A 19,846-nucleotide genomic window follows, 5' to 3' on the forward strand; every position below is an offset into this window, starting at 1 on the left:
AAATTCCACTAATAGTGATGGCTGTTGCTTTTCCAAGTGGATAGAAAGGGATGCAGGGAAGTCACAGGGATCAACGATGGATGGTGCTTCGACAAGCCTCCCCCCCTTTTCCCCTCATCCCATTTTCATCAATCCAAGGGTGTACCCAGCATTCCACGAGATGCTGGGCTGCCCATACTAGAACCCCTCTGGCTGCACTAAGTTCCGGCAACTCAATCAGGCTTTTATGTGCAATTAAGGAAAAAGGTTGTTTTTATTATACAGTATTTGGCACTACATAGTACTTTATAATTATCAGTGGTAAAATGCCCAAATAAATCTACTTGATGGAAAATAATGCATTGTGAATAAATCTAAGTGGAGCCACCATCGTTAATTCAATGGTAAAAAAATCACACCTCTACAGCAAATAAAATGTTATCTTCAGTAAACAAAGGATCATCTGAGGAAAAATATGTCCCGATATATACTGTGCATACAGGATTGTGGTACGCAAAAATCGAAAAATATATATATATCCTGTCACTAGAACACTGGACATAACAAACTATTTAGACTCAGCATTTTCCTGTTGATCTAAACAACAGGATAAAAACAGCTGCTATTTCCCAAAACTGAATTTTCATTGATTTGATTTGATCAATCATGTTAGAAAAATTGCTGATTTAATTCCTGCACAAAAATTGCAGAAACCCTGATTTGTCACATAAACCCTGTTGTGTGGCATTTGATGATTATTGGGTCTGAAATAAGCGAGTACTTCAGATCACTGCTACATACCTCCCAACTTTGGCAGCTCAGCAGGCGGGACACATTTTCGGGGGCGTGGCCTAATTTGGGGGCGTGGCCTATACTCACGGCTCTCCCTCGAGGCCACGCCCCCATTTTGCCGCTATGGGGGCATGACCCAGAGGCTCTGTGAGCCTCTAGCCATGCCCCCAGCCCCCTGGCTGCGGGAATAGACGCTGTGCGCATGCGCACAGCGTTTATTCCCCGCTTCTTAGCAGCTGACAGGGGGGACTCCCAACAGCCCCCCCACACCGCGGGACACTACCGCCCGCGGGTGGGACAGCGGGACAGGCCCCGACAATCGGGACTGTTGGGAGGTATGCTGCTAATCATTCGCAAATCAACCCCTGCTTAAGTAATCTTTATATATGTGTTATAATATTACTACAATAATGTGCCTACACCAGTGATGGCTAATCTTGACACTCCAGCTGTTGTTGAACTACACATCCCAGCACCCCCTGCTACAGTTTTACTATTTGGCCCTGCTAAAACTGATGCAGGGCTTGCTGGGATGTGTAGTTCAACAACAGCTGGAGTGTCAAAGTTAGCCATCACTGGCCTATACTGTGCAAAAGGATTCATTTTAGAATTTGTGTTTGGACACCACTTAACATCTCAAAAATAATCTCCCTTAACCTCCATATTGAAATTATCAACTTGTTTTACCGGAACTAATGATTATCTTCTAGTTCTGATAACAATACTACCATCTCTTATGTGCGTATATGTATACACATGCCATCAAGAGAAGATGCATGGCTTGTTATTATATAAAACACACTGGGGCAGATGTATCATAGCAGCGCTTATCACGCCGCTATGATACTTCCTGCTTCGCCTCAATAGCGAGGCGAAGCAGGAAGGGACATCGACAAGATGTATTAACATCTTGTCTGCCGAAGCGGGGGAGCGTTAACTCCCCCCTCCGGCGATGTCCCTTTCTGGAGATAGCGCATCAGTTAATACTGATGCGCTATCTCCTGTCCCCCGGCCGGCCGCACTGGGCATGCGCGGGATCTCGCTGTTCACGCGAGATCCCCAGCGCAGCCCAGACCTAACAGCAGGGACAGCGCTGTCCCTGCTGTTTAGATAGGGCTTTGCCAGCCTGATGCTGGCGAAGCCAAACCCGGCTTCGTGCGGAACGGTCAGCGATGCTGACCGTTCATACATTTGGCCTGCTATCATTTTGATAGCAGCGCCGATATGGACAGGGGCGCATAGCGCCCCTGTCCATTACCGCATCCCGGCCGCATCATACATGGGGGAGAAGCGGTATCAGTGCACATAACGTGCGCTAATACCCCTTCTCCCCCATAACGACCGTTCATACATCTGCCCCAGTGCTCTCTATTTCCTGATGTACTCAGCATAAACAACTCTTACATAAAGTACCTACTACATACATGTAAACACCTCAGTCAAGTATCTACTAAGCTTAACATCTCTACTGTGGAACTGGGACCCTGATTTACTCCTCCTATGGCATAGAGCCTGTTCTTCAGTACGATGCTGGCACAAGCACACCGCGGAGTAGGCATTGGACTCAGGCTTTCCCACCTGTTCTTCTGGGGATGGAAGATCTCTGTTGTTTCCAAAACCGATGGTTGGTTTCCTAAATGAATAGGACAATTGAAAAAATGATTTAGAGATAGAAAATGCTAAAGTATTAAAAATACTTTCCCTTCCTAACTTTGAAATATGATTGCATTCCAAACTCTCTTATGTACATATGTGTCTACATACATCTTTGCTTAATCGTGCCAAATGAGGCGCCATCAGAAACCTGGCAGTTGAAATCCAGACGGCATCCTGATGGTAAGAATCTTGATGGATCCCAACTTTAAGTACTGGGGTTAAGGGTAGGGTTACACTTTTAGGGTTATTCTGCTGGAGGGAATGACTCTGGTAAGACTGCAGGAGGGGATAGTTATGGTAAGGCTACAGGAGGGGTGGGTTAGAGTTTGGAAAAGGGATACACACCAGGATCCTGAATGTCAGGATGATACTGTCAGCATTCTGACTGCAGGGATATCAATTACATCCCCTATGGACCACTTAGCCACACCATGTGATTCACTATAGGTTCGTTACTCAAACTATGTGGGCAAGATGGCCGCAATCTGCATATGCACCAATTCTGGAATGTGGTATATTCTTGGGTTCCAATGCGGTGGGCAATGTTTTGTTCATATGTTTGTAAATCCAGTCATAAGGACACAGAGACATGTTAGTTCACTGCTGTGCTGTCTTATTCCATCCAACTCCAGACACACTGCCTCAGGACCACCCACTTCCCAGCATTCCCCTGGTCCCCTAGGGACCATCACCGAAGATTCAGGCTTACACATATTAGTAAGAGAGTGTCTACAATTATTACGCATTCTAACACAATAACATCACATCCTCCTTTCTTTAAAGATAAGCCCTGTACGCCATCACAGGCAACATGATTTCAAATCAGCGTTGCCATAGCCTATGGCAGCGGTTCCCAAACTTTTTTGAATCACAGCACCCTAGAGCATCAAATTATTTTCAAGGCACCCCTAGGCCAAATGCTTCTTATAGAGAAATTCAGAAAAAAAAATATTAAATTAAGTGCATTGTGTTTATATGTCACAGTTATCTGGTGAGGGACAGGATTTGCTTCTGTTTGTCCACACATATTATGATTGGCAGCCACAAGCACTGGTTTTGCCTGGTACATTGACCATAAATAATATGAATTGATCCTGGTCCACCATCCCAAGGCACCCCTGCAAGTGTCCTGAGGCACCCCAGGGTGCCTAGGCACACAGTTTGGGAACCACTGGCCTATGGAGTTTTATCGCAGACTTCTGCTATGACGGTTCCCTCCCAGCATCACTGGCGGCGCGTGCCTCACTGAATGCACAGATAGGACTCTGGGTCCAAAAACTGGAAGTTCTATCATTGCAAAGGACAGGTTTTACCGCAAGAGCCATCCTTTGCAATATTCTTCATGCAGACTTGGACCCCCCTCCCTGCGGCGGAGAACAGGGTAGCATGCTGTACATCAGTAGTGTATGGCCAGCTTTACTTGTGGCTAGTGTTTCACACCATATGAAGCAAAAACGCTATGTGGATGAGGACACATTTGTAATGACTCCTCACATTGCTCTGCGTCAAATGAGTGGAAGTTAATTGGCGTTCTGTCAGCATCTCTTTGTGTTTATTTAATTACAGGGTTGTATTTATCTGCTTTCATTAATCTCCAGCACATCATGTCCACGGCACTGTATAATGTATGCAGACATACTGTACTACATTCTGTGTGACATGCCTATCCTCCAGGCATATTTGCTTTATTTGTGTTATGTAATATTAGTCTCACTGTAAATGTATGTGGCAACAATAAAAATGAGCGTGGGATTTATATATTTGTATAATAAATATATAAAAAAATTCCCCATGGTAAATAACCATTGTGAAGGCTGAACAAATCTTTTGCCCTTACCAAGACCGCCAGCCACGACAACTCTCCCATTTATTGCACCTGCAACAAAATCAGCTCTTCTTTTCCTTAGGAAACAGGAACGGTCTGTCTTTGACCAGCTCCCTGAGAGAAAGAGAGATGAGATCAGGGTTATTCCTTTAGTGATGCTCACTTAGGCTAATCAGTGCTCTTTAGATGCACAGAATCACACAATAATTTGTAGATATACACTTATGCTAGAGTGCCGATTGTTATACATAAAGGCAACAAATGTTATATTTATTTTACATAATGGGGTCACATTTAAGTAATGTAATGTATACCAGTCATTTAATGCTAGCTAAAGTAATCCAAGATGCAAATTGCACACTTTATGTATTGGTTTACACTACAGTATGGCACAAATAAACCATGTTGTTCAAAGAAGTAATAATAAAAATTATAATATAGTAGTTACAACTTGCCAACATTATATTATATATATATATATATATATATATATATAGGCTGGTAATGATGGGCGGCACTCCGAGGAAACTTCCAAAGGTTTTAATAACGTTATTAAAACCTTTGAAAGTTTCCTCGGAGTGCCGCCCATCATTACCAGCCTACCTATTCCCTTTGGGAAGGCACCGGGGCACATTGAATCAGTGGGGAGAGTGCCAGGCCGCCACCAAGCAGTATATATATAATCTATAAGCAAGAAAGAAAAAAGGCACTCCCTCGGACATGATGCACATTTTGTTTGCTTTGATAAAGGAAGTCAAACCCCGACACGTTACCACCTCCAACAGTGTGTCTGGCTGGTTATTGCTGCATGCGGAAGTCCGAGGGAGTGCTTTTTTCTTTCTTGCTCATATATTCATCATTCTGGATAAGCACCTCGGCAGCTGTATTTCTAGGCTTGGAGTGCCGGTCCCACCACAAGGATTATATATATAAAGTTTTGGTGGCGGATCGGCACTCCGACGCTCCGATGCAAATACCTGGGTGCCCTCCGGATTAGATAGGTAGCAGAAAGATAGCAGGCAGACGGCGGCACTCCTTAGGATTTTTTATTGGTGCAAAAAATCAATCTCCAACGTTTCGGGGACTAGCCCCTTTGTCAAGGTGAAAACCTCGTTTTCACCTTGACAAAGGGGCTAGTCCCCGAAACGTTGACTTCTGGAAACTAATTGACAAGGGGCTGCTATGATTGCAGCTGGATCTGCTGTCCAATCACAGCAGCCCCTGTCAATGAAGCACTTCTCGAAGTACTGCTTTTGCCATTATTTTTAATGTGCTTTTCTAGCGCACGGTTTAGCCTTGCCTCCCGGCACTTCATCCCCTTCACTTGCTTAGAGGCACACTTATTGGTGCCTGCCAAACTATTTTAAATATTACAATTTCATTGTGTCGAAATGAAATGTATAAGAATTTAATAAGCACATGAGGAGAGAGGGCCCTGCTCATAAGAGCTTACATTCTAAAGGGGAGAGGTAAGTGTGAATTAGAGATGCAGAGCTGTGAGATATTTTAAGTTAAGCAGATTTATATATAATTTATTTAATCCTTTCCCCTAGGGTACAGCGTTGAACAGATCCATACCAATTACACTGCTGTCTTACTTACAAATAAGAATATATTAAGAATGTGTATGCAGCCACCAAATAACTACTATTCCTGTGAGTCATTGCTCTTCTATCTGACCTTGTAACAAAATATTAAGTTCTATATTACTTTTGTAGATATTATGAAGACTGCAGTCTAGATCACAAGTACAGTACCTTATTGATAAATGTGATATGAATGTGAGTCACTTAAACAGGTAGACAGAGGAAAACTCCCTAAACCCTAGGAAATCATTTTACAGGGCATGGCACCATAAAAAGTCACATCCACCTACTCACAACTCTATAAATTAGTTAATGGTCATGCTTCCCTTTGATAGGAGAACCAAGTACCATACAGTAGCTCATGAGAAGGTAACACAAACCAAAATTATGTCTCCTTTATACAGAATAACAAGTAAATATCTACTTGGCGTGCTCATCTATCGTCTTCCAGGTTGTATTCTACATTTACACACAGGCCTGAATTTAATCCTTTGACACACACAGAACCCAATTGATTCTGTTTACACTACTTAAATCTAAGTATTCATCACTAATTAAAATGACTGTATATAAAATGAATACATGTATGTATTCAGGGCTACAACTAGGACTGTGTGAGCGGGGCAGCCGCCCAGTGACCAAATCTGAAGAAGAGCACAGGAAATTCATATTTTAGGTCAATTTGAGGGCTTGGCATTGTCACTTCTTACAATGGGTGGTGGTGGTGGTGGTGGTGGTGGTGGTGGTGGTGGTGGGGGGGGGGGGGGTAACATTTCTAGTTGCAGCTCAGGCCATGCTGGCAGGATACAAAGTTTTTCCTTCTGTGTGATTTTTTTTTTAAATAAACAATTTTTATTCCTTTTTTAACATATAGAGTAGAGAAAACACATCAATGAAATATATATAATATATAGAATACACTGGCATTTCAAATGTACTAACAATATCCCAAAAGCAGATGAAAAGTAATCATATAAAAATGCAAAGATTGCATAAGAAACAGCTGTATACATAAAACACAGTATTATCATCTGCTACATATCCAGAAAAAGAAGAGAAAGAGAGAGTATCACTAAAGCATAACGCATATAGTAAACAGATATGAGAATTTGGGGAAGGGGAGAGGGAGGGGAGAAAGAGACACCAGACAAAAAAAAAAAGGATGACTATCAAGATCAGAACATATCACATAACGCACCTCATTACTTGGGAAAGCAATTTCAGTATTGAGACATCAGTTAATCCATCATGCAGGAAGAGTACGTAGTGTATTATCTAGTTGTCTGTTCAAAAAACCATTCAGTAGTCTAAAAAAGTTTAAATATATGTGTCTGTACGTCAGGGGCCAAGCCAACAATAAACTATTCCCATTTTTTTTATAAACTCTTTAACATCATGTCTGAAAGGGAAGCACGATATAAAACCCTAATGAGAACATTCTTTACCACCTCCAAGGAAGGGGTAGATCATTTTATCCAATTAAATAATATCTGATTTTTGGCAATGGTCAATATAACTGATATGACCAGTATAATTTCAGACATGTTTGTAATAGACGGCCAGCAAGAAAATTCCAAAATAAATAGGCCATAGGATTTTTCATAACCCTGGTATCAAAAGTTTTATTTATGAACGGCACTACTTTGTGCCAAAATCTGGAAACTTTTCCACATGTCCACATATTGTGGAAGAAGGTAGCCGACCCCATATTATGTTTTGGACAGCACCCCGACTCCCCCTGTATCATATGGGCTCTCTGGTTGGGGGCAACATAAGCCCTCTGAAGAGTTTTAAAATGCACTTCCTGAAGGGAAGCAGAGTGTAAATATCTGAAAGAGGTCAACATATTGTCTAGGATAAACTCAGTTCCTTCTATATTGGGGGTGTAATTTTTCCATTTTTTAAAATATTTAATTTTATATGGACAATCCTTTGTCAGGACAAGTGTGGAGAGGACCTTCTGTGTGCTCTTAGTCAAGAACTTTCCAGGACAGAGGTGGTTTTCAAGTTTAGGCTTAGCACCCATCTGGGATTGCCTCATATAGTCTGAAAATTCAGGGGCATATGTACAGGAGTCAATGGAAGGCAGTAGCAGTGAACTCATGCCCCTGGTGTTGCCATTACCAGGGGATCAGTTTGAAATCCCGGCGGTCAGAATCCCTACGATGGAAAACCTGATGCCGGAATCCCGACCGCCGCAATGCCGACAAGGGGGGGAACGTGGATCGCCCCCGCCCTTGCGGACTCGCTGCACTTGCCACGCTACGCTAAGGCACACTATTTTATTCTCCCTCTATAGGTGTCGTGGACACCCATAGAGAGACAAAATGCCGGCATTGCGGCAGCCGGGATTCCGGCGTCGTATTTCAACCGTCGGGATTTTGACCGCATCCCATTGCCAGACGGGTAATATGCAAAAATCAAAGCCCCACTGTCGCTTCTTCACTATCCATCGAACTGGCAATCCAGCTTCAAAACTCTGTCTGACCTCAGAAACCTAACTTCCCTTCTGTGCCTGCCCCACTACCCGTCACTGCTCCCCTCCACCGGCACCGCTGTCCACCTCCAGCAGCCCCAATGCCAACTCCATAAGTGTACAATTGGTATTTATGACATCTGAGGAACTATGATGCCTATATAAAAAGCCATGAGGGGGCATTGGCATATGTATGTAATGTTTGGAACATAAGTTTGTTTTAAGGAAACTTGTTTGACTTATGGATAACCGGGAGGTACAATATATCCACAAATATGATGTCACAAATCCATTTTCCCATTTTTATTAAGGATCAAGTAAATCCATAATGTGCTTTTGAACAGGCTCCTAACTATGCCCTCTGCCTGGGCATCTAAACATAAATGGTGGTTACTCTTAATATTATACTTATTTATTTAGCACATTCTAGAAGATAATAGATAGAAACTTATTGGTTGCCTATAGCAACATCCCATCTACAATAGAACTCCCATCTTGGTAAATTTACTCCATGGATATACAGATTGCAGATATAGCAGAATAGCTGCCACTGCATTTTTTATAATTTATTATAGTCATAAAATTAATGAGAAATTCTAAAACAAAATCTTTTGAATGGGAGTAAACTTGTGTATTAAAGTATTAAAAGAGAGGTAGATGGAGGTTAGTGAGCAATACCATTTTAAATATAAACATAAGTTTCCTAAAATAAAATAGTATCTTTATTATAGAGTGATGTAGGTTTATACATACCTTGCTCCAGGTCAAATGTATCCACAGTCTTTGTAAATTTCGGCCTACGGTATGTACCCCCTTGCCGCAGCCCTCCTAAACTGTAAAGTGATCCTTCGCTGAGCACATATCTCGAGTATGCCCTCTTGTTGGGAATACTGGGGAACTTTGTCCAGGAACGGGTCTCTATGTCAAAAACTTCAAAGGCATTCACTGCATACTTAGACTGCCTCCCTCCTGTGGAAATAGAAATTTGTGTCACTAGAGATATTGCAGAGAAATATATCTAAGTTATATGCTAACACAAGTCAACAATACTCCCTATAATATAGGACACCCATGAAACAGGCGAAGTAGCATAAAACAAATTGTTGAGTGATCCCAGTGATCACTCTTATGTATTGTGCACACAGTTGGATTTACTTTCTATTAGATTTCCTTTAGATGTCCTTTACACATGGTTTGATTTTGAGTAACTTTCTATTCGATTTTGCTTATATAGTCAAAATCGAATTGAAATCGAACGGTTTCCATCCACTTTCGATCTCAATTCGATACTGATGCACGCTCCCGTTTTGTCTATATCAAGTAAAAAATTTGATTTTGCATGCAAGACTATATCGAAAGGAAGTTGAATAGGCCAAATCTAAAGCTGTGTACACATGCTTAGATTTTTCCCTGTTTTCAATTCGATTTTGCTTATAGAAGCAAAATCTAATTCACATCGAATGGTTTTTAGGACACTTTCGATCTGCGTTCGATTCAATGCGCGCTCCCGTTTTCTCAAAATTGAATAGAAAAATCTACTGTGCAGCCAAGGAAATCTCGAATTCGATCCAGTAAATCGAATGAGTACATTGTGCCTACATTGTGAAATCGAAATCAAATCGAATGCAAAAGTACAGATCTAATGCCAAATCGAATGGGATGATCTAATGCCAGATCTAATAGAAAATCAAATCTAACATCAAATCTAAAGCAAATCTAAGCGTATGTACAGGGCTTTATGGACCACCATTAGTGGTTGATCTAGTGGTTGTTGGCCTAGATATTGTCTATCATCTATACCGTAACTAGGGAGGCCAATCCCGGGGCTTTTTTTCAATCCCGGGACTCGGGATTGAAAAATGCTCCCTAATAAAAAAACAAAAAATGACCCGCCCCCCCCAAATATCAATATTAATGCCCTCTTACTTCGCCCCGCCTGCCCGCCCGCCACTCTTCCCCATCCCTCTGCCCTGCGCTGTCACTTACAGAGGTAGTGGTGACAGGCAGCAGCAGGAGCGATGTTCCTCCATCCATCCAGCGGCGGAGCGGGCGGGCGGGCGGCTGAGCGATTGTGTGCTTGTGCTGAATTTAGTGCACTGACAGGCATGGCGGCGGACGGGCTGCGCAGCGTGGCATGATGTCAGGGGTCACGCTGCGCAGCCTGGGCGCCGTCATGCCTGTCATCACAGAGCACCTGCACACAGCGGAGAGCGGACCAATCGGCCACCGGGGGGTACGGAGCAGACAGCCGGGCAGCATTCTAAAGTGCTCAGCGCTGCCCGGCTTTGAAAAAAAAGTACATTTAGCACTGGGATACTAATCCCGAAATCCCGGGATTGAAACCTTTAATCCCGGGATTCAAATCCTTCAGACGATTTTAGGCCTAAATCCCGGGATCCCGCCGATCCCGATCCCGGGATTGGCCTCCCTAACCGTAACCCTCCACTACGGTATTTATTCTTCTCTCTGGCCACCTATCTGTGTGCTTCCCCTCAGCTGTTCCCTTTATCACTGCTATATATTTATATACTGTAACACATACTCTATTATATACTTATATAATATAATACTGTGTACACTGCTATCTACCTACATAGTTTAACACTACACAACTATATAGTTTAATACCTACACTGCTATATACTGTACTATCTACACTGCTATATACTGTATTATCTGCACTGCTATATTTATTTGTTTTATTTATTTACATTTTCTTATATGGCGCAGCAGCTTCCGTTGCGCTTTACAATTGGAAACAACAGTGATTAAACAAACTGGTAGGAGGGCCTTGCTCGCAAGCTTACAATCTACCTATATAGTACTGTAACATTTACACTACTATAATACCTGCACTGCTATATACCAATAAAGCTGAGTACGCACTAGACAGTGTGTATACCCAGCGCTATTGCAGGTGGCAGGACTAACTTTCACCTACACCTAATCCTGCTGCCTAAACCTAACTACCTCCCTGGCTTATTGTACTCAAATCTTAAAGCCAATTTTTACCCCCTATTAAATGTCTTTTAAGTGGAGTCTGCACATCATGTGTATAATATTGAGTTTGGGTATGCTCTTCCCAGGGCCGGTGTAAGATCATAGGGGGAGGGGCCCTAAACTGCACACCCTGGACATATGAGGTGCTACCTGCTGAGACTTGTAGTGCAGCAAGCAGGAGGAGGAGTTTGCAGGTGCACACTAAATATATATGCTAGACCTTTTAATATCTTGCTATATTGCATTTGAGGTTATTAGCATGGTAATGGCCATTAGTATGGGCTTGTCCACCGCATCCAGGTTCCGGTGTAAGATCACCCACCAATGTTCATGGAAGTGCTTATTACCAACACTAGGTATATTTATGGCAGATCACCGTCCTCTCTTTCTAGAGTTCTCATTCCTTCAAGAAAGAGAACACTGATAGTATCTGGATGGTTTCTCTGGGGTTATTCAGACCTGATCGCTGCCCTGCTAAATTGCAGAGCCCTGCGATCAGGTATACATCGCCCAGCCAGAGTGAAATCCTGCCCATGCAAGCCTGTGAATTGCTTAGTACGGCTTGCGAAAATTAGCTGCATCAGCAATTGATTGCAAACCAATTTGCAAGCTCCTCACTAGGGGGGAGATTCTCTAAGCTAAAAATGCGGTAAAAACCCTGTTATCAGGGTTTTTACTGCATTTTGGGATGCTGTAAGAAAAATCTGGCGATGCCCCATAGAAGCCAATGGGCTTCTACCGCATCGCACCGCCGCCCGCAATGAACCCCCGCCGCCCCGCATCGCCCCCTCACCTGTGTCCGGGCAGCACAGAGCTGTGCTGCCAGGACCTGTGACCTCCTCCCTGCACTGATCCTCTTCCGGGTGCAGGGAGGAGGAGAGCCCGGCGCAGCAGCAGCAGCAGCGCCGGGTGTGTGAGGGAGGGGGGAGCCGCCGGGACCTGCTGGTACCCGGCGACTCTCATCGCAAAGGACAGCTCTTAACGAAAGAGCTGTCCTTTGCTATAATTATCGCATGTGTTAGAACATATGCAATAATTATAATTGCGATGGGCGGCGAAGGGGGGCGGAGTTTCTTAGATAATCTCCTCCTAGGATGGCCAATCCCGGGATTTCGGAATTAGACTGCGCATGGGCAGTCTAATGCCGCGCAGCATCTAAGCATCTGCCCCCAGCGTGTGGCCTGCGCAGCGTGACTTGACCATAAGTCACACTGTGCAGGATGAACCTCCGCCTCCAGAACCCTCCGCCTCCCGACCACCTCTCCCGGCGGCACACAATACCCAACGACTGCCTTCCGACCGAGGACTGCTCAAAGTGCCCATAACACCTGCTGACTGCCTCCTCCTCGCAGATCCGCCACAACGCTGCCACCTGCCCCCCCCCCCCCCCCCCCCCTCCCCAAGTAAGTAAATGTGGGGACAGGGTCGTTTTGCTTTTAGGGATATTTTTCAATCCCGATTCCCGATATTTAAAAAAATGCCCCGAGATTGACACCCCTACCGCTCATCATTGAATGATTTTTCACCAGGATTTTATCACAGTATGGCCTTGCGAATGCACGCTACGATCCATACGCACGCGCAGTATATCGATAGTCACCGATCAGCTCTGAATAACCTCCATGTCCCTACTGGACAGTAACACACAGGTTCAAACTGCTGCTTATGATGAGCATGTGCCCTTTGCCCAGCATGAAAACTTCATAAAATACCCTGCATGAAGGGCAACTCCTTCTCAGAACAGGACAATGTTGGCCATAGATGCTGGAAGTGAAATGTACACTATGCACAATATCTGCAATGTATGTTAGGTATGCAGTTCCGTGCACCTGAACCAGCTGTGGATTAGTGACAAGTGATCTCACAGGCAAATTCCCACGGCTCCATGGAATGTGGAACTGCAAGTTTCGGCAGGATCATGTAGAGCCACAGCACTTAAGTGATCAACTAAAATTCAATTTGGGTTTTCTATAATGCACATAATAGCTGGCACCTGAGCATTCATAGCTTTCTGCTTTAGGCACATGCATATTTCTCTCACAAATTCTACATTGAATGAACTAGACAACAAGTTGCCTAAAGCAATGCGCCCAATATTATGCAGCACAGCATTACAACAAAACATAGTTTAAACAATAAAATCTGGACAGCTTCTCTCCTCATACCCCTCCAGGGCCATGGTGTACCATGCACTGTAATGTCAGCAGCTCCCCTTATTAAAAAATGTAGGTAATATTGGGTTGGGATCATTTGGTCTACAGCATGATGGTCGACAGTAATTAGGTCAACATGGGAAAAGGTCGACATGGTTCTAGGTCGAAAGGTCATTAGATCGACAGGTCATCAGGTCGACAGTCAAAAGGTCAACATGGGGTTTTTCACTGTTTTTTTACCTAAATGTCAACACAGTCGACATGGACACAGTTTAAAGTGCACCGCACCCCCTTGCATCGCTCGCTGCGCTCGCAATGCGTCGGGCGCAGTGCCTCGCTATGCTCGGCACACTATTTTATTCTCCCACCATGTCCTGGTAGATGGTAGGGCATGAAATACTGCCTTCTGCACATGTCGGTTAAAAAAACAGTGAAAAACCCCATGTCGAACTTATGACTGTCGACATAGACACTGTCGAACTAACGAACTGTCAAATTAATGACCTTTCGACCTAGAACCATGTTGACCTAGACCCATGTTGACCTAGAACCATGTCGACCTAATGACTGTCGACAATCATGCTGTCGACCTAATGACCGTATCCCGTAATATTAGCACTCTAATATATTACCAAAGCAAGGATTTTCTGTATAATGAAGCCAAATGCATACCTCCCAAATACCCCAATTTTGGAAGGATAATCCTGTCTGTAGGGCACTGCCACCCATGGGCCACTGTGTGTGTGTGTGTGTGTTATGATAGTATAGTACAAAGCAGTAACCTTCATTTGGGGCCTGATTCAGACCCCGGCCGTCCATGCCCATGTGCAGGGCTGCGAACGTATGTATGACGATTATACATCCTTTCGCAAGCACCCGTGCAGAGGAAAAATCATTCAACAGTTACTGACCATTGAATGATTCCTCTCCCTGGCGCTCGCAGCCCTCACGTGACCCAGAAGTCACTCTGCGGCTGCAAGGATTTAAGCCAGGGGTTCCCAATCTTTTTCTAATCATGGCAACCTAGAGTATCAAAATTTTCCAAGGCACCCCTAGGCTCCAAAAAATATATATCAAATGAAGTAGATTGTGCTTATATGTGATTCTTAGGTTCAGTTATGTGGTAAAGGGCATGAATTGGTTCTGATTGTACACATTGTATGATTGGCAGCCACCAGCACTGGTTTTGTCCAGAAATAATTGATCATAAATAATTTGAATTGGTCCTGGATGACCAACCCGAGGCACCCCTGCAAGTGTCCCAAGGCACCCCAGGGAGCCTAGGCGCACAGTTTGGGAACAACTGATTTAAGCGATTTTGGGTCGGGCACCGATGTCATGCACCCGCCCCTAGCAGGCAAAAAAGCTCCTGCATTTAGCCAGGCACTCCCAGCCTCTCTATGTGCACGCCCACCGTTTCTGAGCATGCCCATGAAACGCCAGGGGTCCACCCGGCACGCCCCTCACCTGTCAGTCAGGCTGTGAGCGCTTTTTGCAAGGGCTAAATTTGCACGCACGCAGCTGGACCCTGCACATGTACATTACAGAAAATGTGAATGTGCAGTAGTCCCACCATCAGAAAGAGGCCGAATTCGGACCTGTGCGTGCAGGCCTGAATCAGCCTCATGGTGTGGTGATGGCTATTACTGCATATTATGGACCTAGGTAGTGAATGATATGTGAACGGACTCTAGTCATACCTGTGGTTGGAGGAAAGAAGTAAATTCACCCTGCTGAATGCATACCCTCCAACTGTACTGAATTTGCCGCTACAGTACTGTTTTGTAACAGTCTGTACCGGCAAATTGCAATTGTGCCGAATGTACCGCATTTTCAGCGGTCAGAGTCAGGCTCACATGAAGTTACATATGCGCGGCGCCGCATATGTAACTTCAAGCCCTGGCTCCATGTGCTGCCTGAGTTCTCCCCCTTCCTCCCCGTCACCCGTTCCCAAGAGTGCAATGCGCGGGCCGGTGCCGTGCGTCATGACATCACGCGCCGGCACCGCGCACCACTCATGGGAGGAGTAGAACTCCTCCAGCCTTACTCTCCCTTTCGGTGCCAATCTCTGCCAGTGGCCAGCCGGGACTCGTATCGGAGGAGCCTGCCACCCGCACACACTGTAAGTGCACTGCAGAAACTTAGGTGGCTCAGGCCTGGCTGTACTGGTACTTTAAATATTAAATCTCCACACTTCTCTTGACTCTTATCCATCGTGACGCACCTGCTGCAGTCACGATGGATAAGAGTCAAGAGAAGTGTGGAGATGTAATATTTAAATATTTATATTATAAGCGCTCAATTTTTATTTTAAATGCCCGGAAAGTGGGTGGCCACGCCCACTTTACATATGCCCATGCCCACTTTGCTTATGGCCACGCCCACTTTCTTTGTGTGTACCGATTTTGGCCGTTCAGATGTTGGAGGGTATGTGAATGAGATAGACCTGTTACAAGTAGCGCGATGCACACTAATGCAGCAGGATCAATGCGTGTCAGAAAGAAAATTTAGCAATAAAGTTTGAAATGAGGGTGATTACCATGCACTTAATTCTGCTGCCTGCTGTGTGTGATAGTTCATAGTGAACATCAGGTGAGCAATCCCCTATATGTTATACTTGCCTACTATTGAAAACTAGTTTCAGGGAGATTATATTTGGTAGTCGAATATTGTACAGTGCCCCATTGAGGGGGCATATCATGCTCCACCCAAAGGGCATGTCTAGTGCCATATATGGGGAGATTGTGAAAAGAGACTGTGACATGGCACCTAGAAATGTGGGTGTGTTATGCTACATCTGAGGGTAATCTTTTAAAATTACTTACATACAAATGAACAGTTATTTATTTATTAGCAGTTATTTATATAGCGCACACATATTCTGCAGCGCTTTACAGAGAATATTTGAACATTCACATCAGTCCCGGCCCCAGTAGTGCTTACAATCTCTCATTCTTTTTTTTTTATGTAACAGCTACATAATGTAAGCTAGGTGAAATGAGGGAGATTGGTAGACTAGTGAGGGAGAGAGGGAGATTGCTGTTATTTCATGGCGTCTCCTGCAGAATGCAGGATGGTAGGCAACTATGCCATATGTTAATGAAGAAAATGGGAGACCCTGTGTAGCATTTTACTGCTATGTCCCCTGCTATCCAAGGACATTGCAGTGAACTAGCAAGCAGACCTGACTAAACAGCAGGAAAGTACCCGAAGGATGGCTCTGTGAAAATGGACTGGCATTGCTCAGGTGTCATTCACTACCTAGGTACATGGCATGCAGTGGTAGCCAGTGGGTTAATGGATGCTGCAATTCTGTTAACACACAAATCCATAAACTTTTCACAGACCTGTGTGTTAACATGCTACTTTAATGGGTATTAACAACGCTACTGGGGGAAATTGGAAGTCCGATTAAATCTGTTTTTCTCTTGAGTTAATTTACGTCTGGTAAATTAATCCCACCTAAATGTATTAATATTATTATTCAGTGTATAGTTTGCACCTCAATAAACTATATTAACGCAACCTTTAGTGTAACCAGCTGCAAGAGGACTGAATCAGCATGGGCAGATCCATCCATGTGTTATTTGATAATGAGTCACTGTGTAGATTGCAGTGCAGAGAAACATAAAAAGGGCTGCTTGACAGCAACAAGAACAAGTAAAACATCCATTCAAATTAACCTAAATCAGAGATAATATTTATAAATAAAAATGGAAAGATGTAACCGTAATATTTGGAACTCATGATTACAGGAAGGAGAGTCAGAGCAAATACAAAAAGAATGCAGAGTCCATTAGACAGGGCTGAATAACTTAGGCAGGGACCAGGCCAGATTCAGCATGTACAGTATTACTAGACGGAGGAAATATGTGAGCATTCGGACACACCTATGTATGTGCCTCCGGCAATATTAGAAATACATTAGGTGCAATGGCAATTTGGCTATTTAGTTTGGGGGGGGGGGGGGGGTTTGCATGGAAAAATATACATATATATATTCTATATATAAGCAGTTACAGAAAATATTTCCTATCGATCAAATATTGCTAAACTAAGTAGGTCCTTTAATCCCATTTTGATCAGATTAAGGATTCATATTTGTTTTCAATACCTAAACTCACATCCATGTTTTAAATACCTCCTAAAATTAAAAGGATTTTAATAATGCCTGACCCGTCACTTATGGTCAATATTATTTTAGTCCCAGTGTATGTGTTAAGATGATCGTAAACAGGGGTGTACCTAGATATTCATAGTCCCCATAGCAATGGTTTGTAAGGGCTCCAATTTACCAAATAATGGTGATAAATGTATATGGCAAATATAAAGTATATAGTAAAGATGGGCCCCCTTCAGCTCTGTGCCCCATAGCAGCTGCACCCCTTGCACCTATGGTAGTTACGCCCTTGATAGGTAATCAGATCCTTGGTGATGAGGCATCACTGATCCACACCTACCTGACTTTCTCCATGCGGGAGAAAATACTCTGTTCCTGGGCTTCCCTGGTAATGTAGGATTGCCATCACCTCTGGTGAAACACCTTTCTTATCAATTACCTAGCTCCCCACAGGTGATGGCAATCCTACATTACCAGGGAAGTCCAGGAACAGAGCATTTTCTCCCTCATGGAGAGGGTCAGGTAGGCAAGTATGCACTAATCTCTGTAATACCCGGAGTGGCAGCAGGAATCAATAAGCAATCCCAGTGGCGCAGAGAGGGAGGATGGTACTCTGTGCCCCGGCCTTGGCCTCGCTAGGAGACCTGCCTCGCGGTCTGAACCATATTTTCATCACTCTGGGGGTCCCGGAGATTAAAGCTGCCCACTGACGGTGCTGGCTGCAATGCTGGCTCCTACATTGTGACAGGTTCCAGGTGCTACACATAATGTTATAGTAAACAGTCAGTGATGGTGGCATATACACTGATCGGCAATTGCAGGTGGAGGCAACCTGTTTCGCACAAAGGTCATGTCAGCTCTGTGTGAGTCAACTGGCTGCATAGTTACGTCTATGGAACAAAATACTGTTACCAAATCAAAAGTTAAGGTGATTCACCCTGCTGTTTAGCATTGAATAAATCTATGTGTATCATTAATAATATGCAAAAAAAATCATATAATATCTAGGCTATAAGCATTTCTTCTTATTCTAATTTGCTAACTCTATTGTATATTGTAGTGAATCCTCCATTTTATAAAATACTCCATAGCTAATCTCTTTGTTGGTTAAAGGATTTAAAACCTGGGTTCCACCCCTGTAGAGAAGCCATTTCTTCCATTCCTCTACTGCGAATAGGGCAGTGGCGTGCGGGGGGGGGGGGGGGGGGGGGGGGGGGGTTGAGGCAGGTGAGGCACAGCCTTTCTTGTCATTCTAGCATATAGCATAGCACACTGAATGAGAAATATACATATAATAATCAGATAATACAGAGATCTTGGTTGCATATATCTGCAGATATAGGGTTAAGCCCCCTGGCCATACGTCAAGGCATCTCAGTCACTGGGGGTCCCTAACACTGGGTATGGGTCTGGGGTGTGGGCCCCCAATATGCCTGCACAGGCTGACTACTCCAAGATCTCTGTATTATCTGATTATTATATGTATATTTCTCATTCAGTGTGCAATAGGGATACAAACTGTTTTTTTTCCTAACCAGATTTACCCCTTCCTGTTGGCACCTGAATGACATTACCTCTGATTGAGCAGCTTGCCAATAAAAGTGTTGTGCAGTTGAGAGAGGCATAGATGGGTCAGCATTAGGAGGGATTGCTGACACCTGAGTGCCATTGGAGAAGCCAGGGGTATCTCCAGGTAAGCTGGCTCTCAGATGTTGTAAGCCATTATCATGTGGCCTTACACTGGGCTATTAGGCCCAAAAATTTGCTATTGTGCATGGGATGGGTTTGGGAGTGTGATTCCCTCTTTGTTGGTATGGCTGGTCTGCTCCAGGTTGACACACCCTAACACTTTATTAACATTTATGTTTTTCCCTATCACATTGTATGTATTATTTTAACCACACCTTCACCTCCTTACATAGCACTTATGTGCTTCTTATTTAACACCTACTAACTTTCATTTGTGTGCTGCCCTGGAGTAGTCAGCCTGTGTCGGCATATTAGGGGCCCACACCCCAGACCCATACCCAGTGTTAGGGACCCCCAGTGACAGAGATGCCTTGACGTACGGCCTGGGGGCTTAACCCTATATCTGCAGATATATGCAACCAAGATCTCTGTATTATCTGATTATTATATGTATATTTCTCATTCAGTGTGCAATAGGGATACAAACTGTTTTTTTTCCTAACCAGATTTACCCCTCCCTGTTGGCACCTGAATGACAGACCTCTGATTGAGCAGCTTGCCAATAAAAGC

At 43.9% G+C, this 19,846-nt stretch overlaps 1 protein-coding gene across 3 annotated transcripts in view; it reads right to left on the reverse strand.

Moving 5' to 3' along the window:
* Positions 1-234: 234 nt before the first annotated feature.
* The window catches only part of KLHDC8A (kelch domain containing 8A), a 57,793-nt gene continuing 38,181 nt past the window's right edge, over positions 235-19,846 (reverse strand). For all 3 annotated transcript variants that reach the window (XM_083172997.1, XM_083172999.1, XM_083172998.1), the window contains exons 5-7: positions 9,068-9,283; positions 4,265-4,366; positions 235-2,404 (exon numbers count right to left, since the gene is read on the reverse strand). In XM_083172997.1, coding sequence (XP_083029123.1) covers positions 2,211-2,404; positions 4,265-4,366; positions 9,068-9,283 — 512 coding nt within the window. In that variant the 3' untranslated portion in view covers positions 235-2,210. The remainder of the gene's footprint in view (positions 2,405-4,264; positions 4,367-9,067; positions 9,284-19,846) is intronic.

The sequence above is a fragment of the Crinia signifera genome, chromosome 2 (assembly GCF_055691185.1).
Source record: "Crinia signifera chromosome 2, ASM5569118v1, whole genome shotgun sequence".
Lineage (NCBI taxonomy): Eukaryota > Metazoa > Chordata > Amphibia > Anura > Myobatrachidae > Crinia > Crinia signifera.